Source organism: Peromyscus eremicus, chromosome 22, assembly GCF_949786415.1.
Source record: "Peromyscus eremicus chromosome 22, PerEre_H2_v1, whole genome shotgun sequence".
Lineage (NCBI taxonomy): Eukaryota > Metazoa > Chordata > Mammalia > Rodentia > Cricetidae > Peromyscus > Peromyscus eremicus.
Genome location: NC_081437.1, coordinates 15362650 through 15387745, shown reverse-complemented (window position 1 = coordinate 15387745; position 25096 = coordinate 15362650). Strand labels below are relative to the sequence as shown.

The 25096-nt window shown below is 41.2% G+C and overlaps 1 protein-coding gene across 1 annotated transcript in view; it reads right to left on the bottom strand.

Moving 5' to 3' along the window:
* Prkd3 (protein kinase D3) overlaps positions 1-25096 on the bottom strand; it is a 79327-nt gene that overhangs the window by 21123 nt on the left and 33108 nt on the right. The window contains exons 3-10 of the mRNA XM_059248374.1: positions 17165-17303; positions 15180-15311; positions 13424-13581; positions 7711-7903; positions 6875-6952; positions 4479-4662; positions 3429-3552; positions 85-162 (exon numbers count right to left, since the gene is read on the bottom strand). Of these exons, the coding sequence (XP_059104357.1) occupies positions 85-162; positions 3429-3552; positions 4479-4662; positions 6875-6952; positions 7711-7903; positions 13424-13581; positions 15180-15311; positions 17165-17303 (1086 nt within the window). The remainder of the gene's footprint in view (positions 1-84; positions 163-3428; positions 3553-4478; positions 4663-6874; positions 6953-7710; positions 7904-13423; positions 13582-15179; positions 15312-17164; positions 17304-25096) is intronic.

Genomic DNA, 25096 nt, shown 5'->3' with positions numbered 1-25096 from the left:
TTAACCATATAAAACTTTACTGAACCCAGAAAATAACAATTATGACAATATTTTAACATTTTTCTAACAATGCAAAATCCCTACCTTATAGTATTTTGATCCAGATTCATTTTGAAACAATGTCAGACATTTGCTGTCGAGTCTCCAATAATGCCTCTTTCTCTATTAAAAACAGAAGTTAGAAAATGCGGTTCAAAGACTACTCCTTCCAAAAGACTTGTACTTTTCCTTTAATACCCATTCCTGTATTTTGAGTAGGTCTGAATAATGGGGTTTAAAAATTTCAAAATATAAAAAGGAAATCTAGTGAAAAGTATCACTCTCTCAGTGACTCCTATTCCATTCCTTACTCTTCTCTAAGTAAGCTACGTTGTTACATTTTGAGGGATCCTTTGATAGACATTTCTGTATGCACACATTAATGTCTGTTATTCACATGCATAGATTTATGTGATTTACTTAGATGCTAAATTTCTAGACGTTGTCCAAAGATACACAGAGAGCTGCTCCCCCAAGCACCAACAGGCAAGGGGTTCTCAGGCCCCAACCACCCCTGTTCACCCAGCTCCTGGTGCCTACAGGGAAGGGTTTCCTGGATGCAGAGCCCCAGACCCACACTTCTGTAGTTCCAGCTGACAGACCTGGGCTGCACTCAAGCTAGGTCAGGTTTTTTTTGTTGTTGTTGTGGACAGCAGCCAGTGGAAAGACACATAATGAGTCAATGTGCTGAGGATAGACTCAGTCCTAAACGGAACCCTATTTACCCCAGCACCACCAGGGCTCAGGCAACATCCTACAGGAGGCAGAAAGAGCCAGAGGATGGGGAGGAGTGTTGTGGAACACCATCTTCAAGGGACTGACATAAATCAAAGCAGCTGTGGTTCCCTGCACGAGACTGTACCAGATCAAGCCTGACAAATTCCTGGCACAGGTGGAATAGAGGATCTTCAGGTCTCACCCACGAAGGAGGAGTCATTAACAGTGGATAGTTGCTCCGAGAGGGGGATATCATTCATTTTTTTGAGGATGTGGACACTGGTAGGTTTACATCCTTCAGTGGGTGGCCAAATACCCAGGCATATATGGGTAGTACTCATTAACTTGACTTAGTGATTATCACATACACATGCACAAAGACACGAAGGTGAAAGGGTGGTGTGTGGGGGGCACATGGGGAGAAATGGAGTAGATAAATCTTACTGTATACATATATGAAATTCTCAAAAATATGGAAAAAAATCGTAAGAGAGATAAAGACTGTTTTGATAGTGTTATTTTACATAAGACTGGACCTAATTTATAGTCATATCCCCAACAGATGGGTGATTCCTTAGACCAGTGGTTCTCAACCTTCCTAATGTGTGTGACCCTTTAATACAGTTCCTCAGGTTGTGGTGACCCCCAACTATAAAATTATTTTCATTGCTACTTTATAACTGTACTTTTGCTTCTGTTACGAATTATGATATAAATATCTGTGTTTTCCGATGGTTTTAGGCCTCCAAAAAAGTTCTGTTCCACAAGTTGAGAACCACTGACTTAGACCCCATCTAACTGCACAGTATTATGAAGTTTTGATCTCTGAAGTACCAAAAAAGAGAAAATTGTTTTGTCAATGCATGTTGAAGTTGATTATTTCTTTTATTATAAACGAAACCACACTTTATGTATAAGGGTAATTTTATTTCCTCTTCCATGATCTCTCTTTTCATATTAATTTGATTTTATTGGGATGTGGTAGTTTTTATTATCAATTTGTTGGCTTTATTCACACATTCCTGATTAGCTCCTATTTAAAGCATAAGTTGAAATATTTTTTTCCAGTCTGTCCTTTGTCTTGTTTGTCCGGGTTGCCATACAGAATCTCTTTCATGAGACTGGTTCACTGATCTCCCCTCCCCAACACAGTCTTTATAAAACTGCTCTTCCAATGTCTCTACTACTGGTTTAATGTGAAACCACTTCCGTCTTTGATCCATTTAGTTTTGTTACATGTGAAGTGTGATTTATGTTACGGTCATCCCCCCCCCCCCCATGGCCATTTGGTTATCCCAATACTATTTATTGAATTACCCGTCATTAGACACACCACTAAGCTCTCAGATGTGTGTGTATTTCAGTTCCAGTTGAATGGACGTGGATTATAAACCAATGAGAAAGTGTTCACCATGGTGCTGCCACCACATAAAACTTCACCGAAACCAGCTAAATATATTAAACACTTCATATGATTTTAAATATTTTTATTCTTTGAGCATTTTATAGATTCATACAATGTACTTTGGTTATCCTTACCCCAACTCTTCCCCCTAACTCTGCCCAGATCTCATACCCACCCCCCCAATTTTGTATCTCTCCTTAAAAAATAACCTAGAGTTCAATTGCTGCCGCCCATAAATCCCTGGGTATGTGGCCATCGGTGATGCATGGCTGACCTACTGGGAGCCATAACCTTAAAGACGATCAAGTCTCCCCCGCTGAGGCCCTTCCCCCTGGAATGGTGACCGGCTTGATCTTGTGCAGGTAGCCACAGCTGTAGAGTTCAGGAGCACAGCAGTTCCGTCACGTCCAGAAGACACCGTTCACTCTGGCCCCCCACCTCTGGCTCTTACACTCTTTCTGCCTCTCTTCTGCAATGGTCCCTGAGCCCCGGGGAGAAGAGCAGATGCCGTACGGCTGCCTCACCTGCGGCTGAACACTCCGCAGCAACTGACTCTCTGGACTCGGGCCAGTGGTGAACTTCCATGTGAACTGGCCCTCCTCCACTTCTCCGAGGAGCTCTGAACACTGCAGCAACCTGACTTCCTAGTACTCTTAGGACTTACGAGAAAACATCCAGCAGGTTTCCATGGCCGCTGATATTTACTGACCGACTGCTTACTACATGCCAATCATTGCCCCAAGCTCTTCTCACATCTATCAGCTCATTTGGATGTCTGAGAAAGTACTACTGTGCAGCCCTTAGAGACGGAGAAGCTGAGGCATACAGAAAAAGAAGTCACCATACCATGTTTACAGCTTTAGTGACAGACGCGTGAGCGTCAGCTCTGAAGCCAGTGTTCTCAACTACTCCACTACGCTGCCTTCCTCTTCCGCTCTGGAACTTTCCAGTTCCTCCTCTTTGGTACAGCGATCCAAAGAGAACATGTACATTCACACTGTTTATACAAACAAAAGCAACTGCTTCCTACCTGACTAAAGACGACTATGCAAATGCAATTCCAATTCTTTCCATCTGTAGCTATAATCATGTTTTGAGTCATTACTCTGATGATCCTTTAGAATCTTGATGATCACTCATGTATAACTTTTACACATTACTGTAGTCTACATGTCTTAATAGAGAGTTCATTCTTAATTTTAAAAGTGCACGAAGTGACAATCATGATCAAGTGTTACTAGCACATTCAAATGATGGAATTACTGACCAGGTTGTCCCTGCTGGTATAATGGACCATCCACCCTTCCTTCACCATTGTGCTGCTCTTCCTCTTTGTGTGCTTGATGGACTGGACAACCCTCATCAATGGGATATTATTGCTTGTGGATGGACTAAAAAATATTTAAAATTGATGGTCAATATTTTCAATATCTATTTTATAAAGAATCATACATACTATATAAAAGATAACTGAGCTAATATTTTTCCAAAATATTGTAAGGAGACAGTGACTTAAAAAGAAAATAAATTAGCCCTGTTATACTGATACACAGTTACCATATCAAACTTCTATAATACTGTAACTAATAGTTTGTCATGATCTTTTCTGGAAGGCTGTGGACACACACACACGAGAGGGTGGGGAAGGGAGGGGGCCATGAGGGACGGAGCAGAAGGATCTTCTGGCCAGGTGAGCTGGAGCCTGGGGGGTTCATTTGGGTTTGCTGTTGAGGAATTTTCTTGCCCTAGGCAGAAGAATAAATTCATAAGGCAAAACACGTTTACTCAACTTTACAGGGCTCAAATTTTAAAATCAGCAGATCATATTAAAGAAAAAATTTCCCTGTTAAGGGAAATTTCTTATAGGTATTAAGAAAATTAAACACTGTGGCAAGTAAAATCAGGTCGGGGAAAACTCTGGAGAGAGGTGCAATCTGGTGCATGTGTACGGCAGCATCTCAGGAATGCGCTCTTCACTGCTCCTTCCACCACTTGGTAACCGCATGTGTGAGGACGCCGCTGCCTCAATTAACGGTTTCATACTGGCCCTGGAGGTGCTGCTCCACAGCTAACTATCTTATCCAGCCTCTATTAAATAAAGCCCTTTGCCCTCTAAGAAAGTAAAGATGCCTGGACTTTCTCTCTCGAGCAGATGGCAAAGGTAATAGAATTTATTTCAGAAATACTGTGGTGCATGCAAAACAGAACTAGCCCTGACTTAATTAGATTTTAAATTACATTGAAAACAAAAAATTCCACCTTTCCTTAATGGAGACCCTGACCTGCCTTTGCCTTCGGTAGCAGCTCAGTGCATTACCTGATTGTCTTAACAGTCTCCTCATCTCGCTCCGCATCAAGGTCAGTCGGGTCCAGGAAGAACATTTTGTCTTCCGGTGGGGATGGCTCCTCCGAGTCATCCAAGCCCCTCCCGCCATCACTGTTCATATCATTGCTGTCAATATCCATAGGTATATCTGTGTCAGCTCCCAGACTGGAAGGCTCTAGGAGAGTTTTAAAAGAATTGCAGTTTAATATTAACAAAGTATCAATGCATCTAATTAGATCAGGCTTAAAATTAACTAGGAAAAAAAGTTTTAAAACTTGAGAAAAATATCCTTAAGATTCAAGGTGAGGTGATTCAAGGTGAGGTGATTCAAGGTGATTGTTTGTTTCTTATTTTGTGTGTGTGTGTGCTGGGGATCAAATGCAGGGTTTTACAAATTCTAGGCAGGTGCTCTACCACTGAGAAAGCATATGTAAAAAAGTCAGATAAGAGAGTTGCATTCAGAATATTTAAAGACATTCTATAATTCAATAATAAAAGACAAAACATTTATTTAAATGCTGACAGGATGTAAGCCTGTACAGTGGCTTTGGAAGGCTGGCAGGTCTTCAAAATGTTAAACATAGTTATCAAGTCCCTCAACCACCTACTACACCAGGTATCTGCCCAGGTGAAATGTATGTCCACAGAGAAGTAATACCAAAGTGTGCAGAGCAGCATTATTCCTAACAACCCCAAAGGAGGTACACCTCAAACACCTACTGACTGGTAACTGCATAAATAAACTGTAATCGTTTCTCTGGGAGCGGTATCATTTGTCCATGAGAAGAACTAAATACTGACATAGTTACAATATGTATGAACTCTGAAAACGTTATGCTAAGTAAAAGGAAACCACCACCAGCCTACATATTTATTGTCTAACTGTATTTCTAGACAATCTGTCTACCTGAACTAGACAAACATGAAAGCAGACAGCAGCTGTCCACTGGCTGCCAGAGGCTGCTGGAGAGGGAAGAATAGGGCAGGACTATGAATTCTGGAGGGAAATGAAAATTCCTCACATTAGATAGTGATGGCCACCCAACTCTGTGAATATATCGAACAGGCAAACTATAAAACAAACAAAGCTGCTAAAAAAATATCCCATCAAGTCATTATGCCATCTGTAAATGAAAAAAGGGTTAGTCTGTCAAATTATCACAAAAATAAAGCATCTGAACAGGTAGTGCAGTGGGGGGGGGGGCACATAAAGAACCAGGAAACACTTGAAAGATGTTCAAACTCATAAGGAACCAAAGAAATGCAAATTAAAAGGAATATATGGCATTTCATATCCATTTATCAAAAGGTAGGAAGGCACAAAAAATGTGTAAACTCTAAAGCTAGACAAGACTTCAGGTACAGGAGAAAACCAATCATACTCTACTAATGATGCCAACTAGCTATGGTGCAAATGATAGGTTTACCCAAAACCTGTGTATTAAATCTACCTTCTAAGGTAATGGTATTCAGAAGTGGACCTTTGGGAGGTGATCAGTTGTGAAGGATCTGCTCCTATGATTTGCATTAGTGCCCCAAAGAGCTTATTTGAACATTCCAGCATCTAAGCATAGAGCTAAATGGTATCTTCCATGAACCACGAGGTAAGATTCTCACCAAACTCAGAAACTGCTGCACCCTGGACCTCTCAGCCTTCAGAACTATGGGAAATTAATTTCTGTTGTTTATAAACTACCCCATCTATGGTATTTATTACCAGCCTAAACAGACTCAAGACAACTGACAGCCAAGAGAAATACGCAGAAAATGTTAATTAGATTCTCAAGGTGTTGGATTTTCAATCCTTAACCTATTCCTAGAAGTTTTCTTACGTTTACTATTATCTCTTGTATAAATTGTTAAAGGAAAATTATACTAGAAGCCTAAAGCATGTACTCCCTATCTCTCCCTTCCAAAATCAGGTAATGGCTTCACTAGTGCTGTCTGGGAGGAAGAGAGTCGTAGATTACATCAGAGAAAGACCAAAGAGCTAGATATAGGTTCAAATTCTAGCTCTGCATTTCTTAGCCCTAATTCTTAGGCAAATTAGTTAATGTATTTGTGTTTTTGATATTGATTAGAGTTACCTTAGAGGGTTATTCTTACATTTAAAAGTCAACAAATGAAGAATAAAGACAACATTTTAAAATGGAAGTCATTATGCAGCACCACTGGATGCTGGAGGCCACAGAGTAGCAGGGTGGCTAAGAGAAAGATGGGAAGGCAGTAACTACTGCTGAGTAGCATCCGTCCTCGGCTCAGTTATTACGTCAGAAGAAAACCTTGAACAAAGCCAGTAAAATAAAATGTGCAGCCATCCTCACCCAGACAACACAGTCACGACCTTTCCCATCTTTACAATGGCTATGAAAGGGACAGAGCTTTACCTCCGTTGAAAGTCACCTCGCCGAGGCAGTCTCTTGGGACTTTCGACGCGCAGCGCTTATGGCAGTTGAATTTGCAATCTAAAATAAAAATATTCAGCTCATCATTTAAACAGGTAAGATGAGATATGATTACACTTCCTTTAAATCACTCCAAGATAGTGTCTTCCTCCCTCTAGGAACTCAAGTCTTGGAAGATAGTCTGGTCTCAACTCCTGATGGCATTTAATAGTTTTTCGACCCAACAGGAGTGAGTTTCTCTGTCTGTGTAAGGAAGCTAATGCCATTTGTAGGATGCAAACATGCCAGCAACTCCATCTCTCCTCCTCTTACTTCCTGAAGAATCTACTGGCATGCACAGATTTCCTCCTTACCAGCCATGTGATCTTATACTTAATTTCAATGAGAATGAGTGCCATTATTTCTCATATAGTTGCTTTGATGGTTTTTTCTTTTTGGTTTTTTGAGACAGGGTTTCTCTGTGTAGTTTTGGTGCCTGTCCTGGATCTCACTCTGTAGACCAGGCTGGCCTCGAACTCACAGAGATCCGCCTGGCTCTGCCTCCCGAGTGCTGGGATTAAAGGCGTGCACCACCGCTGCCCGGCTGATGGTTTCTTTTCTAACAGTATAAAACACTGGAGATATAAGTAATTTGGTACTCATGTGATGGATGGGTGTGTGTGTGTGTGTGTGTGTGTGTGTGTGTGTAGTTTTCCCTTTTTTAAGCTAACTATAAAGAACAATTTATACAGTAAAAGTTTCTGAAACTTAGATATTTTAAACTTGTATCTATTATAAAAAAGATACATGAATTGTATCGAGAGTGGAACCAATCCTACCTTTACACTGCATTCCTTGGCGAAAGAGGCCTTTCAGTAGCCGCTTGCAGTACTGACATATTGTCGGACGGCCGTAAGAGTGGACAGCAAACGTGTGTGGAACTTTGACTCTGCACATCACCATCTTTTCCATCCAGATTGGACGACCACTCCAGGACGGAATTCTCTTACTTGGTTCCTGGTGAGAATGTGGCTAAAACAAGTCATTTCTATCAGTGTGAGTTAATATTAAAAACAAAGTGTTGGGGGCGAAGCTTAAGCATGAATTTATTTATTTGGAACACTAAAGTCAACATTTAAAAAATGGGGACCTCAGCAGTTTTCTTTGGACTTAATGACCAACATTTGCACAAGGAAAAGTGCAGACTTCTGAAGAATCTGAGTAACTCTTAACACACGAACCAAGTGTGGAAATGACTTTATCTGGATCGTTCTAAGAGCAGAGAAACCAGCAGGTTTCAGTTTCTAGCACCTTTGAAAAGAATACCGAGTGGAGACGGCGGCAAGGCTGGTTCCAGACTCCCGCAGGGAACTACTCATTTGCTAACTGGGGGCAATGCCCGCGACAGTTCCGACATTTGGTTCATTTCTCTACATTGTCAGAGTGCCTGCCACAAAACACACCCTTGAAGAAGAGAGAGGCCCTTGACAAAAATCACAGCTGGTGTTGAGAAGACGGGATTACAAGGTTGAGCACCGGGAGGACACAGGGTCCGATAAGGAGTCCAAAGCACCAATGACGCCGGAGTCTTGCCCTCCCACTCCCAGGGAAGTTCCAACAGACTCGAACAATTTCCCACCGCACGAGTGGGCCTACAGTTTGTTCTCCTTGGGACCCACTGACTGACTTTGCTGTTGAGGCAGGCATTGCCAGTGGTACTTCCTATAGCTTCCTTTACAATGGAGCTCTTTCTACCACCAACAAAAGCAGATTCCTCAGCCACCCTGACAGCTTTCTGTCATTTCCATCCCCCAATCCCTCTCTCACGCACGCACGCATGCGCGCACAATCAGTCTTTGCCAGGCACATTTAGCATTTTACAATAAAAACCAAAACCTGACAAGGAATTTATAACAGATGTTAATACCCACTCAAAGCTGACCAAGCAGTTAATCCCAGGAAATAATGAACTGAGGAATCCCGGTCCCTGCTCTCACTGTATTACTGGAAACAGCCTCAAACAAAATTTAGCTTCAAAATTTCCCAATGATACTAGAATATGTTTGTAGGAATTTGAACTAAATGATGGCAGACAAAAAACCAACTAAACAGCGTTGGTGATAGTAATTAGATTTTTAAGCAGTTACTTGATATTGCAAATATTTTCCAGTTTTTTTAGAGGTTTTTTTTCTCCTCCGAATGAAGCTAAAAAATTAAAGAACAATTAAAAATGTTTATGGAGCTTAAAAGATAAGCAGATTTTTGTAACCACGGCTCTCTCTAAACAAAGGGAATAATCAAACTAAATTATAGGCCAGTTCAGCGCCACTCATTCCATTCACTGAATACACACCCACTGATTAGTATATGCTAAGTGCTATGCTATATATTCGAAACACAAAATGATCTAAACATAATCCCGTTTGTAGGCATACAGGCTGAATACCCCCCTGCACATGACTGGAAGGATCCCATTGAAGTCCTTGTCTCCACCGTCGGAAATGGTGTCCGAGCTTGTTCTGATGCTCCCACACCCAGCAATGTTCAAATCGCAGACTGTCAGTCCACTTTGCACCTCCTGCTCCTTCATCTACTTTCGGTTTGTCTCAAGTTCAAATCATACAAGACATAGTAAGACTGATTTAGCTATTGTCATCAAAGCCATAAGGCACTCCTGTAAAGAACAGTTTTTTCCAGCAGGTCTTTTCATATGCCAACGGCCAGTTGGTGTCTCTGTCCAGGTCTTGCTGGTATCAAGGCATTAGGGACGTGGTACAGAGCACATGCACCAGGCACAATTCTGGGTGTGGGGCTGTCGCAGTCACCTGTCAGTATATGGGGTTACTTAAATTCTATCTCATCTAAATATCAAACCGGACTCAGATGTGGGTAGGTCTCCTGCACTGAACTCTAGGAATAAACCTTTTTCTTCCGACGTCAGTCTGCCGACTCACAGTGTGATGCCATCAGTCACAGTGACTGCCTCTGTCGGTGAGGATGGCAGGAGAGGTATGGCAGATGTAATGAGCAATTGAAGGGAGGAGGATGTCTGGAGATTTAGCAAGAGAACTTGCTGAAAATGGGACTAATGAGGACAACACAATGAGGACCGAGTGAAACTGTTGGCCTGCTTTTAAAGTTTTCTGTTTGCAAGTTAATTGTACTTTCCCTATTCATGTGTAGCTGGAAAATTTCTACAAGTAATTTATTTCCACAGCTTAATTGTAAGCTAACATTTGTCAAAGTTAATTCCTCACAAAAACTTGGTAACATCATTGCAAATTATCATTTTATATATATATATGTAATTGGTGGGTTAATGGTTTTGAAAATGCTTTTTTCCTCTTTATTATTACATATGCTCTATATAATATGCATATTATATGATATAATAAAAGGAAATAAAGCATAATATCATATAATTATTAAAATTAAACAATATTATGTAATATGCATATTATATAGAGCATATATAATGATAAAGGAATAAGAGCATTTTTAAAACCATCACACACAATTAGCACTGGAGATTTGGAGAGATGGACCTCCATTTTTGTGCACCTGCTCAGACCTCACCTGGTCTTTCTAGTGTCATTCTATTCTAGTCTGGTTCCTCAGCAATGTACTCCGAGTTTCATCTTCAACTAGCCATCCTGAGTTGTGGATCTCAGATCTTACTGCTTTTACCTTAACCAAATTCAATGAAAATCCTGTTCTTTCACCTCTTTACACTGTCTTCTATGATCATGCTAGAAATAGCCTTGTGCTGCAGACAAAGGCAATCTTAGAGTTACACTTAAAGGCTTTGCTCCCAATATGCCTGTTTCCAAGCTTATTTCCTTATTCAGCGAGGCTCCGTATCTTGGCTTTTATTTATTTTTAGAAACTTATTCCTCCTTTTCCCTAAGAAAACTGGGATGATAGCATGCCTCTGATGATTGTACTGAGGGTTATATGAGTAAGGGCAGGGCTCCGAGCTCCAAAGCTGGCACACGGGAGCTGAAGAGGCTCTTTACCTCCCTTGGGTCAGCTTCAGGGCTGCCTTCACCTCGTAACTGATCTTCCTACATTCTCCACCAACAGAGGTTCGTCTTCCTCTATCGGAGAAGTTTCAGGAAGGACATATGTGGTGAAGGAAGAAGAGATACCTGCCTCATGAGCCAGATCAGCTAGGATCAGTACTAGTATCAACAGAGCACAAATGTTATAGCCAGATGACCCTCATACTTGGAAAAATAATTGTATTTTTCAGTATATTGGGTATCACCATCACCATCTAGTGCTGATTTAAAATGTACAAGAGGATGTATATAGGTTATATGCAAATACTGTGTCCGTGTCTATAAAGGAGTTGAACACAAATGGATTTCACTAGCCACTGAAGGTCCTGGATCCGATGCCCTGTGAACACTACAGGATGGCTGTACTTCTCCCTTTCCTCTGCCTTGCTGCTCTCCCCTAGGCTCCTAACAATCTACTGTGGGGAGCAGCCCTCAGAGCATCATTTGTGAGGCTTTTACAGCAATACACTTCTCTGTACCAGACAGCCTCCCTGTGTGGTTCAGTGTGTAAGATACACTAATCTTCTACTACCAATTCCCTCCCAAGGCCTCACATATGGCTATACACAGCTTCTCAGTCTCAGTCTCTATACCACAGCATTCCTCTCCTACTTCATTTTATTCCAGGTGGTTGTTGTTGTTGTTGTTGTTGTGGTGGGTCTGACTGGCCTAGAACTCATGATCCTTGCTTGAGTGCTGGGATTACCTTTCTCTACCTCAAAAATCTCCTCTTGTGGCTAAGCCGTATAGAAACATGAGAGTTTTTTTTTTTTTTACAAGAGGGTTACATACATTTCTACGTTGAGTTGATCGGGCAGTGGTGGTGGTGCACGCCTTTAATCCCAGCACTCGGGAGGTGGAGGCAGGTGGATCTCAGTGAGTTCAAGGCCAGCCTGGTCAGCAGAGTGAGTTTCAGGACAGCCAGGACTACACAGAGAAACCCTGTCTCGAAAAACAAACAAACAAACAAACAGACAAAAAAACAAAAACAAAAAACATTTCTACGTTGATATCTCAGTTTGTAAAGATTTTGTTAAACAGACAATAGCCTGAAGCCTTGCACTGTACCAGTCTACAGAAGTCCTGATAGTACCGATATATGAATAACAGAGGGCATAAAAACAACCAATGACAAGATTACGATTGACAGATGTAAGCCACTTCAAGTACTACCAAGCACACAAATCTTCATTAAACTACTGTATTTATCCTCGAAAGGGGGAAAATAACTAATGAGATCTGAACTTAATTTGAGTTTTCCTATTCATGTGTCCTATGACTTTGGAAAGCCATCTAACTATTCTGGGTCTCCCGAGTCACGTAGGTAATCGACCTAGTGGTATACCTCACATTTTGAAAAGCAACAAGTTCCTTCATTCACTTGTATCTATTAGGTACCAAGTACTGTGCTAAGTAAAGTGAGGCACATAAAGACAGAACTCTGACCTCCTGAACCTCTTTACACTGTCTTCTGTGATCATGCTAGAAATGATCATAGATCATTTACACATTCTTCTATGATCTGTACGTGCAGACAAAGGCAATCTCAGGGTTACGCTTAAAGGCTTTGCTCCCAATATGCCTGTTTTCAAGCTTAATTCTTTATTCAGTGAAGCTTTATACCTTGGCTTTTATTATCTGTCTATTTTGTTTTAGGAACTTATTCTTCATTTTCTATAACCTAGGACACAAACACTAGGCAGAATGTTAGACTCACAAACAGGAAGGTTTCAAAAGTGTGATGGCATTCAGAAGACAAGCTACATCACAGGTCTAGGTAAGTGCTTTTTTCAGACCACTGCCATGTGAGTCAGCAAACTGACTGGAAATACCCGAGTGGGAGAGACATGCTGTCAGTGTGGGTGGTGTCACCGAAGAGGCTGTGGGTCCAGATGCAGGAAAAAGCAGAAGCAATGCACATTTCATAGACTATGCTAATCAGCCGAGAGCTGATTCCTCCTGCCATCACTGCGTTGGGCAGACTCACATGCATCAACCTCTGAAGGCAGACTCGGACCAGCAACTCTCCAGTGAACTTCAACTCAGCAGTCCCTCATATTCTGAGGCTTCCAGTTTCTAAGTAGCTATCAGTTTCTCCTGCTTCCCAGTCTTATAAATCTGGTCATTTAAACACACACACACACACACACACACACACACACACTGTTACCTAGTGGAGAGAAACATAATCAGCTGTCTGTTAGGAAACCCAACCTGAGGGTTACAAGTAAGATGAAGTGAAGTGTGGAGACTGGGTGCCAGGATAATGAAAAGGAGGCTCACACAGTGGTCTACCTGATAATGCCATCCCACGGGGGCACATAATACAATATACTGCCATTGGTAGGCCTTGTCATCACTATTCCATTTCAAGTGCCTTAAGTGTAGCAACATTACTATAGTCTCTATCACCTGTTTTAGGAGGTCATACGTGTTGTAAAATCACCAGGACTAACTAGTGGAAGTCCTTCCCTGACCTGAGAATGCATACCTCTTCACTGAGGAGGGGCACACACTCAGGCTGCAGAGGTCTTGGAACGGAGAGGCCGGGTCCCGGCAGAGATACATTGGACAGACGTCTCTTCCTTACTCCACTGCAGTTATTTGGAATCTTGAAGGCACATCGTTTATGATAATTTAATCCACAGCCTAAAGAGAGTTTAAGAGTAAAAAAGAAAAATTTAAAATGTAACTATTCGAAATGTGACACATACAAACCAGTACTTCTTTTCAATTTATTTTCTCTGGCGACAATACCAACCTTAATTAGATGACAGACTATGTGGAAGGTGACAAATTCAAGAATAGTGAATGTGGAGAAAGGTTAATTCAGAAAAGTTAAATCAATTAGAGCAGTGAATTTTGATTTATGATAGCTAAGACACCTGGAAATGTATTTGAAATATAAATTACTAGACTCATCCCCAAATCTACAGAATCAGAAACTCTGGGGGTGGAGGCTAGCAAAGTATGTTTCATGATACTTGCTAAAAGTTTAAGAGCTTCTGGCTTTAGGCACTATCCAGCAGCAAACCATGGCCTGTGCGCAACAAACCTTCAATGATGAGACAATTATGTGGAACTCAAACCTAAGTGTTCACGAATATAAAATAATAGTACACAACAATATAGAGTAACAGTATATTATTATATAGTTACATAACAAGGAATGTGTGCACAGGTATGTTTGTCTGAGTGTGGAAACCAGAGATGGATCTCAGCTATCCTTCCTTAGGAGACATCCACCTTGTTTGGGGCACAGGGTCTCTCACTGGGACCTGGAACTGTAAGAAAACCCTAGGGATTCTCTTGTCTCCAAACTTCCCAAACATATGTCGCCACACTCAGCTTTTTTTTCGTTCAGTCCTGCAGACTGAAGTCAGGTCCTCATACTTGTATGGTAAGTTCCTTACGAACTAAGACATTTCCCCTAGTCTATAAATGTTTTGTAGGAATACAGTCTCTGCTTATTTACATATTATCTATGGTGAACTGCTGAGTTTTTAACAATTTAAGAAATTTTTTTGTGTATGGATGTTTTGTCTTCATGTGTATGTATGCACCACATACATGCCTGGTGCCCTTGGGCACCAGATCCTCTGGAACTGGAGTTACATATGACTGTGAGGCACACTATGTGGGTGCTTGGAATTGAACCAAGGTCCTCTGAAAGAGCAGCAAGTGTTCTCAGGTGATGAGCCATCTCTCCGGTTCCCATGGTTAGTTTTATATTACAACAGCAGAGGTAAGTCACAATAGAGAACACATAGTCTGCAAGACCTAAATAAAGTATTTGCCCACCATTACTTTACAAAAGAGTTAACTGACACTCCACGGTAGAAGACTGTTTCTCAGTCAGACTTAAGCACCTGTGGTCTACTCCCCAGCAATTCCATCTCACAACAGTTTGACAATCTTAGCACTGTACAGAAAAAACTAAAACTAGAATAAAGACCTGTAATCATAAGCGGCCAAAAGTTAGTAAGCCACTGTTCTGTGTCACATACTTTATGCACGTTACTTCCTTTAACCATTTATGACTCTGGCGGAGTAGACGACTTTCACAGAGGTCTACCAAGTCAGCTGTGCGAAGGAACCAGTAGGTGGAGGCAGAGCAAAGACCAGAGTCCTCAGTTTTGCAGTTCCAAATTCTTACCACCCATGATCTTAGTCTTTCCACCGGTAACTCAAAAATGCAAATGTAAAAATCCTCTTTCAAATTAATACGCAAATCTAAAAGCACTTACCTTCACATTTTAATCCTTGACGTACCAATCCCCAGAGCATTTCACCACAATAATCACAAAAGGTAGGTGCTTTATAAGAATGTACATAGAGAGTATGAGGGCGAATCTGGAAGTCTTCTACTGTGGCCAAGGCTTTTTTGAAAAAAAAAAATGAACAAAAACAAAGTGTTAAAATAGATTTTATAATTGCAAAGACGTTAGAATTGGTTACCATATCTATTTATATCGAAACACAGGGTGACTCCTCTGAAAGTTTCATCTGATCACAAAATAAATTACTTTTAGCATTTAAAACTTTGATCTAGAAGCTGGGCGGTGGTGGCGCATGCCTTTAATCCCAGCACTTGGGAGGCAGAGCCAGGTGGATCTCTGTGAGTTCAAGGCCAGCCCAGTCTGCAGAGCGAGATCCAGGACAGACACCAAAACTACACAGAAAAACTCTGTCTCGAAAAAACAAACAAACAAAAAAAATAAATAAATAATTTAAAAAAATGTAGGCATGAGTTCTCTCCTCCTACCATGTGTGTCCCAGGGTCAAAATCAGGTTGTAAGATTTGGTGGCAGAGGCCTTAATCTGCTGAGCCATCCTTCTGGCCCAATACTGTGAATTTTAAGCAGTACTTTTAGAAGTCCAACAGCTTTAAATGAGTTAAGCTCCAAATAAGCCAAGTTGGAAGTCTGTAGGGTAGATATAACAAAAGCATTGTCTCATAATGACAAGATGGCAAATAGCTATTACATCTTCTTTAGCCCATTAAAAACAGTGTAGCTTAGGATATACCGAAAAGAAAACAATGAAGTAAAAGGTAAAAATCAAAGTACTGTGGAACGTAACCTCATTGACACAATGTCTCTGTGAGAATAGACACTGAGTTCAAACAGACTGCCAGGACTCCTTCCTCCTCCACGAGCAATGGAGCAGTAGATACAAACACATTTCTTTGACTTCCACCTGAAAGTCAGTCACTAGTGATGTCCCTGGGGTTTGACGAAAGGTCCAGAGTCAAGAGGGAAGGAATGTGATCACGACCTTAAAGGAGACCAACGCCTTTAATCCCAGCACTCGGGAGGCAGAATCAGATGGATTTCTGTGAGTTCGAGGCCAGCCTGGTCTACAGAGAGAGAGATCCAGGACAGGCACCAAAACTATATGGAGAAACCATGTCTTGAAAAACAAACAAACAAAAAAAACAATAACAACAACAACAACAAAAAAAAGAGAGACCAGCACACACAGCCCCTTGTGAGTGAGGAGGCAGACAGGCGGGGCTGTGGTGTGAGGTCAGTGCCGGGGGACTAGGTAGATGGGGGAGTCAGAACGCAGATGACAAGTGTCAGGACCAATAAGGAAAGGCTGAAGGGCGAGCGTGTGAGGGTGTGAGGGTGGCTGGCCACTCGCTGCCCTTCTCCCTCTGCCTGACACTTTCCTCCCCTCACACTGTTCACTGGCCATCTCGTCCACATGCTGCTGGGTAAGACTGGAAACGGTGGGGGTTAGGAAGAGGATGGCGAGAAGAGGTCGGGCAGGAAGAGAGGTGGAAACGTCCACTGGGAACAGGAGGGAAAACCTTTGCAGGCACACAACAACCAACGCTGTCGCTTTCTCTTCCAGGTCTTTGTGTTTTCTCCTTTATCCAGATTCTCTCTTTGGACCCCCAGGTCTCCTCATCTATGCTTTTAGCAGAAGTGGGAAAAGGAGACAACTTGAATCTAGTTTTATTTTTTTCCGACCCACAGAAAGAGAATTTCTTTTCAGTTGAACTGGTAATTCCCTTAGCTTCAAAACGATTAAGTAACTGAGTCTGTTCTCCTAAATAGTGATAGAACCTTCCTGAAAGTGAAAGGCACGCAGAAACCGTTACCACACATTAAAGAAGCAAGTAATTATACACGACCAAAGCCAAGGGCAGCAGAACAGGGAACTGGTATAGTAAACACTTCTTATGGGAGAAAAGTAAAAGGGGGAAAAGGAGCCACCTGCTTACCGGACAGGACAACTTCTACAAGATCTCCTTCATGGATTTCATCTGCTGAGGTAATCAGCTGCAAAATGTTTTCCGAGTTCATGTCGTGGCGAAAGAGAAGAATTTTATCATACATGCCAAAGAATCCACACTCTGGAAACTGTAGGAAAACAGCCCTGGATCAACATCCCATAGCTTTCTACTGTTGTAAGCATGCTATAAAAACTTTTTAAAGTGTTCTAGCTTAATGCTGTTATGAACGACTCTTTTAATATCTAAAAGGTGAACCTTGTACTCAAATATCCTGGTTAATTTTAAAGCTCAAAAACAGAAAAGTAAATTTGCAAATAAATAATCATTACCTAAAAACACAGGTCTCTTACAAAATTCAGACTTCTAAATTGCTGTAAGAGAACACGATCTTCCACTCACTATTCTTAGCCTGCAAGGCTAAAGTAGTTGCTTCCATTTATTAGAGCAGGACTGTTCAACACAGGATCAGCTATGTGACATGTAAAATGTCCATGTGTTAAAGACTTGTTCCTTGTCTCTATTGGTAGTAACTGAAAAACTTAAAACCCCCAAAACATCAGTTAAAGAAGGAAAGCAACATTCAAATAAATTTACAGCCTAGAGAAGATACAAAACAATACTGCACCAGACACGTGACCTAATGGATAATGGGAGCACGAACTGGGGATAGGAGTGGTCCAGTGCTTATCTAGAATGTACACTGCCCAGACCAAGCCTCAGCGCTGCACAGATAAATGAATACACAAATACCCAAGCACAGGTAAAATAAAATGCAGAAAATATTACAAATAATGGTTTAAAATAAACTTTTGTAGGTTGAGAGCCTGAAAGATGTTGGGGTAGACAATAAAAAGTCATTTTCTAGATAAGCAAGTATTTCTACAAAGTATTCAACTATAAATACGACAGATGACTGAGTGACTAGAGGCAAGGTCTAATGACTGGCTTGTGAAAACCCTGCTGTTTATTATAATATTTTATAAGTGTGTTTAAGACGGGAATTATCTGAAAGCAGATATCAGAACCAAAATAACAGAAAACAGACTGAAAAAAAAAATCGAGTAAAGATCAAATACTGTCACTGAAACTCAGGGAATCACTGTGGCCAATCTTTAAAAACATCCGAGCTTTAGAGGCATGGCTATATTAAAGATAAACAGCTACAGAGAAACAGGAAATAAACCACAAACGCATAGTTTTAAAATGTCCAAACAACATACAAAATAAACAGAAACCACCTGCTAAGGAAAGGAATACACAGACGATATTTGCTATTCATGAGTTTTAAAAATTCAGAAATCAGGTCTTCACAAATGAGAATGTGACTCAACTCTGCTCACACATGAAATCATGTTAAAATTTTAAAGAAATTCACTTCCCCTCGATACCCACAAGGCTCAGGAAACATGACAGAAGAGGGGCCTGACGGCCTGAAAGAGCCAGAGGCTGGGGTAGACTGGACAGGACAGGACCTCTGCACCCAGGAACCCTCAGCAGCTATGGGTGCCTGGACGAGACCTGCACGAGAGCAAGCCAATCAAACGCTCCAGCACGTGGTGGGAAGGATGGAGCCTGCGACCCTAACTGAGGAGCTACGGACAGGTGATGGAGAGTTCGTCTTGGAGGATGTGGCTCCTAGGAAGGTTGCCCATGCTCCAGTGATGGCTCACATCCAGGAGGATATGAGTAACACAAACGGACTCAAGAAACTGAAAGAAAAACTGGACACAGAGCTGGGGGTGGATCTGAAAGGAATTAGGGGGAGGAATGGAGGTGAGTACGATCAACATAAACTGCACAAACTTCTTAAACAATTAATAAAACATACTTAAAATATTATAAACAATTATGTTCAGGCTTTCCCCTCAAATGGATGCCTAAATTTTAAATTTACTTTTAAAATATTACTCATTATTTACTAGTCTTTTTTTTTAAAGTTTTAGATGTACAGAAAAACTCATACAAAAAAATCATACAGCATTCCCATTTACTCAGTTTTCCCATTATTAACACTTTATAGTTAGTATGATAGATACACTTATAACAAATGTTATCGTATTTGGTTTAGATTTCCTTAGCTTTTACCTCATGTCCTTTCTCCTTTCCAGGATCCCATCCATGAATCGCTATGACCTCAAGCTGCCAGGTAATATTAGGTCTGTTTTGGATGTAACAACGTCTCACGTTTTGCAGTCTCTGGAGGTTCTGACTATGCTGCTTACTGGTCCTGTGTTTTATAGTATGCCTCACTAGGGGAACTGCCTGACGTTTATCTCATCATTAGACTGAGGTTTGGGTTCCGAGGAGGCAGACCACACAGGTAAAGTGCCATCCTCACTACATTCTCTTAGTCCTGACCGTGCCCAGCTTTTTATGTTCTGGGGGTCAAACTTAGGTCCACACAGCAAGCACTTCATTAAGCTATCATGCTAGGTCCTGATTCCAAATCGTATTAACTATATAATCTTAACGATAGTTTCTCTATCTGTAAAATGGAGCACACTTGGCAGGCACCATGAAAACTAAATAAGCTAATGTAACATACGAAAAGAACTTGAACTCCTGATGCGTTGGATGTGCTTTGAACACCAGCCATTACTATTACCAGTATGTTGTTATTATAAACAATAGCCAGTGAGCAGTCACGTATTCCTACCTTTACCACTTCTGGAGTAAAGAAAGAATGTCCCAGAATACTTCCTGGGTCAAAGCATACATACACACATACATACGAAACTTTCAGATACTGCCTAATTGGTCTTCATGAAGGCTATACCAACTTATATGTCTACAGGGAAAAATATTAAGAGTTTGTGGGGCAGGGGAAACGACTCGGTGCTTGCCCCACAAGCAAGTGCGAGCACTGGAGTTCAGATCCCAGAACCCATGTAAATGTGAGGTAGGTGTGGTGGCCCTCCTGCTCCAACCTTGGAAAGTGAGAGAGATGTGAAGTCCCCAGAGCAAGTCGGCTAGCAAGGCTACTCACTCACATCAGTGAGCTCCAGGTTTGACTGAGAGACCCTGCCTCAGCGAATCAAAGTGGAAGAGTGACTAGGGATGACCCCGACCACAATTCAGGCCTTTACACGCATGTGTACACATGTGCACAGCATTTGCATAACATGGGCCCAAACGTGCAGGAGGCACGCAGATACACTCATATGAACATGACACACTTGAAAATGGAGTAAGAAAAGAAGGGTTGTTTTTGTCATGAGCTATTTTGTAAGTGCACTATCAAATTTGTTGCTCTTACATGAAAAATGGTACTTAGTTTTGTGTAGTTTCAACTTTTACTCCCCCCCTTTTGTTACAAGTGTGTGTGTGTGTGTGTGTGTGTGTGTGTGTGTGGTGAGCACTAGCATTCATGTGATGCGTGCATGTGCATTCTTCACTTTATTTAAGAGGGCTAAGTCTTTCCCTGCCCCCAGAACTCACAGTCCCCAGCAAGTCTGGCTGGCTTACCCCAGGACTGCCTCTCCAGATAGCCAACACTTTTGTGTGGCTTCTGGTGATCTGAACTCTGGTCCTCATGCCTAAAGGGAGAGAGTTTTATCCACAGAGCCACCTCCCTTGCCTTGATTTGTATTTGTCCATTATACAAGGCTGACTATTTTTCATATGCTTAAGATATATTATAAAAATTTGTTATTTACAATTTTTGGCCCATTTTTAATAGTTCAATGATCTTCAAAACGTCAAATTCAACTATTCCTCAGAATGATTTTTTTTCTTCCATAATGATTCTTGGTACATAGGGGCTATGTGAAAAGTCATGAACAAGCCAAGCATTGAGGTACACACATGTAATCCCAGCTCTCTAGAGATAGATGCCGATGATCTGAAGTTCAAAGCCACCCTGGATAAACAGAGATTTGGAGGCTGGCCTGGACTACCCGAGGGGGGGGGGGAAGGCATGAACAAAATATTAAAAGACATAAACAAAAGCACTTTCTATTTCAAAATCTATCAAAATAACCTGTCAGTGACATGCACAAAAAGCTGAAGCTTTTCAAAGACAATGGCCTATTTTTCTAAGCTATTCTTCAATAAAATAAGGAATAAAGGAAAAGGTCACTTTTGTACCCAGTTTTATAATTTTGAAAGGAAAAAATATTCTGGCAAAGTAATGTAAATGTGTGTGTGTGTGTGTGTGTGTGTGTGTGTGTGTGTGTGTATCTCCATCCCTCTGAGGGGAGGGAGGGCTGCTGTACTCTTGTTATTTTGTTTACCCTTAAAACGTAAGACATGCCGGGCGGTGGCGCACGCCTTTAATCCCAGCACTCGGGAGGCAGAGCCAGGCGGATCTCTGTGAGTTCGAGGCCAGCCTGGGCTACCAAGTGAGTCCCAGGAAAGGCGCAAAGCTACACAGAGAAACCCTGTCTCGAAAAACCAAAAAAAAAAAAAACAAAACAAAACGGAAGACACACCAATGAAATGGTATCTATACCCTCATGGAGAACGTGGACACCTGGGACAAGGACCAAGACTAGAAGGGCAGCACAGCTAGGAACATGTTTAGTAGCTCTCAGTAGGGAGCACTAGCTACAAGTGTATTCCTCTAGGGCTTTCAACTGAGGCTAATTTGCCTCAGAAGGCACATGGTGGTGTCTTTATGTATTTCTAGTTTTCAGAACTTGGGTCTGTGCACATTTACTAGGTTAAGGCACTGTAGAATTCACAGGACAGCCTCCCCCACAGAACCATCTGGTAAGGAAGGCACTGTAGAATTCACAGGACGGCCTCCACCACAGAACCATCTGGTAAGGAAGGCACTGTAGAATTCACAGGACGGCCTCCACCACAGAACCATCTGGTAAGGAAGGCACTGTAGAATTCACAGGACGGCCTCCATCACAGAACCATCTGGTAAGGAAGGCATTGTAGAATTCACAGGACAGCCTCCATCACAGAACCATCTGGTAAGGAAGGCATTATAGAATCCACAGGACAGCCTCCATCACAGAACCATCTGGTAAGGAAGGCATTGTAGAATTCACAGGACAGCCTCCATCACAGAACCATCTGGTAAGGAAGGCACTGTAGAATTCACAGGACAGCCTCCATCACAGAACTATCTGGCCCCAACTGCTGATTAAAGTCAGGTTGAGAAGCCCTGCTGTTCTAGCATAAAGGAGTCAAAGTTCTAGAGCCTGGGGAACGTGGAAGGGCATGAGTACCCTTCTGAAAACAGACAAGCCCATGGTTCTTTCCTTCTACCTCAGCCCTGATTAGAGGAGGAAATGAAGAAGAGCTGAAGAGCTAGGAGCCTAAAAGCAAAAGAGGCCTTTAATTTGGCCCGTTCCCAACAGTACCTTCACCTTGATTTCTCGATTTACTTTCTACGTCTGTGCCAGTGATTCCTCTGGATTGTGCAAAATAAAGTCTTCCCCAGTTCTAGACCAACCGTGGCAAACACTGCAGCCCTGTCTCCTGGAAGTCTCACGTCACTAAACATCTGTCAGGAAAAATGTTAGGCAAGGTGGGAAGCTTGCAAAACTTTTATTTTACTTGGCCAGACAACACTTGTGCATGTTAACAAACAACTTCAGAATTCAATATTATCTGAGTGAATTATTTACCTCCCACTAGGCTTTTTCGTTTTTCTAAGGTAGTGTGGGTTCTATTCTAAAAAAGGAGAACTGCTTGGAGCTTTAACACACACACACATTTTTGTTTTCATTATAGGTGAATGAAGTACACCCATTTCAGTTAGAGGCTTGATAACTTTATACACACGTATATACGGAATATCAAATTGATTTTTTAAACTTGATGCCAGGTATACCTTCACTGTAAACCTTTAGAACCAACACTAAATAAATAGTAAATACATGCTAAGGATGTTTCTTTTCAGGTTTCCCCCAGACTCCCCAAGAACCCAGAACTTCTGGCATTAAAAATTTCTGTTGACTATTAGCAGTAATAAATGCTGCAGAAACAAGACTAATATTAATTTAGCATCAGTCTCTGGAAAGTGCTGAACTAAAGGGAAGAATCTCAATGACAATTTCCATATAAAGCCAAACTCGCTAGTTTAGACAAGTCAATCAGAAAGTGACTCATCAGGAACCTGGATTCATTCTCACCTTTCACCACTGATTTCCAATTCAGAATTCTCTGGATATCACATGCCAGAAGAGTTGCTCAATTTAACACCTGTGCTTCTGACATAAACCAGAGAAATCTTTTTTTCCCCCTTCTGTTTAAATTCATGTCCCCCTCCCCGGTTTTGTGATTAGTTCTGAATTGTCCTTAAACTTCTGAGACCTTCTCTCTTTTAGCTATGATTGTAATCTGAATGTCCAGCAAGTTAAAAAAAATTTTTCCCCTTCAGTGACACTGTTTAGCCTAGATAAAAATGTAGGGGAAAGAGGAGAATGTCACCAAGCCACTGTAACACAGCTGTAGTAGAAAGAATGAGGAGAGAGAACAACACACAGTGACAAGTCATCTCTGGAAAACAAAAGATACAGCTGGGGTTTTCATCGACCACGGCAGAACCTGAAAATTACACTCAATTCGTGTCTACAGAGACAATGGGTTCATTCATTCAAACAGACCAAATCACTCCTTAAAGACACTGATATTCAGTCTTCAGATCTGGTATTAAAATGGTCAAAACTAAAACAAAGTGTTTTAAATCAGCTAAAAGCAGACAGTACTTCAATTTTACTAAACACCATTATAACTCAAAATGAATTGCTTTCTGCCAACTTCCTTTCTCATTCCAATGACATCTAGGTTTTTCATTCAACAAATTAACAGAAACGATAGCTTTAGAGGGTATCTGTTAAGCCTCTTACCAATATGAAAGCAGGAAAACAGGGGAGCTAGCGTTCACTGGGCAGTCTTTACACACCAGACACTGTGCATGTAATCTCCCATTTTAAATAAACACTTGATTTTATTTTTCTATAGATGGTCATGTGTCAAAACTAAAATCAAAACAATGTTTTATTTATATGCTGCTATACATACTTTGATATTCACTGAAGTTTTGAGACATTTACAGAACCAAGGATCTTTCTAAAGTTAGAGGTTTTTAAGCCACTGGTACGGGTATTTTCTGAACACTCATGTCCTAGGATTGCACTAAGAGCTTTACATTTAATCACTATAACTCTTTATGAAGTAAATATTCTAATCCTAGGTTCTCAGGAGAGAAAACAGGATTATAAATTAAGTGACTTGAAAACAATCTATCAATACAAAACGAAGTGATAAAATGAAAACCTACATTTCTGGTTCATCTCTTGGATTCCAAAGTTCTGAGATAATAGACTTCCCTATCATAAAAAGAAAAAACCTTGCCCTAATATCATTGACAATATACTTTCAATGTCTGGGATCCATGCACGAACAACTGCTGTAACACGAGACAGGCGTTTTGTCAGTACTGATTTCCTCGGAATCCGACACTCTCATAAATGGCCTCCCAACTGTGATCTGGCGGCACATTTCACCTGGCTCAACCTCAGGTCTACCTGTTGCTAAATCGCTTTCTGAGGTCTGACTGGCAGTTCCACTATTTCCCTGCGGCTCACTGGCAAAAACACCATCCCTTCCATTTATACAACTCTAGAAGACAGAAACTGTATTTGTGTTCATTTGGTTTATAAACTATAACTAAATAAGGATCCAGGAGAAAGGGGGTAATTCAGTGGTAGTGTACATGCTTAGCATGCAAAAGGCTCTGGGTTCAATTCCTAGCACCTCATATACAAGTTAAAAACTTATATTCGTTCTTTAATTACATATTCCAAAAACTGTACTATTTTTTAAACAAAGATACTTACACCTAACAGGAAATCTTATTTGAAAGACCTCAAACTACAACTCCATCTATAAAATTTGAATCAAGAAGATATTCATATTCTTTGATTTATTAAGATCCCAGAATAGCATTACCAAAAGGTT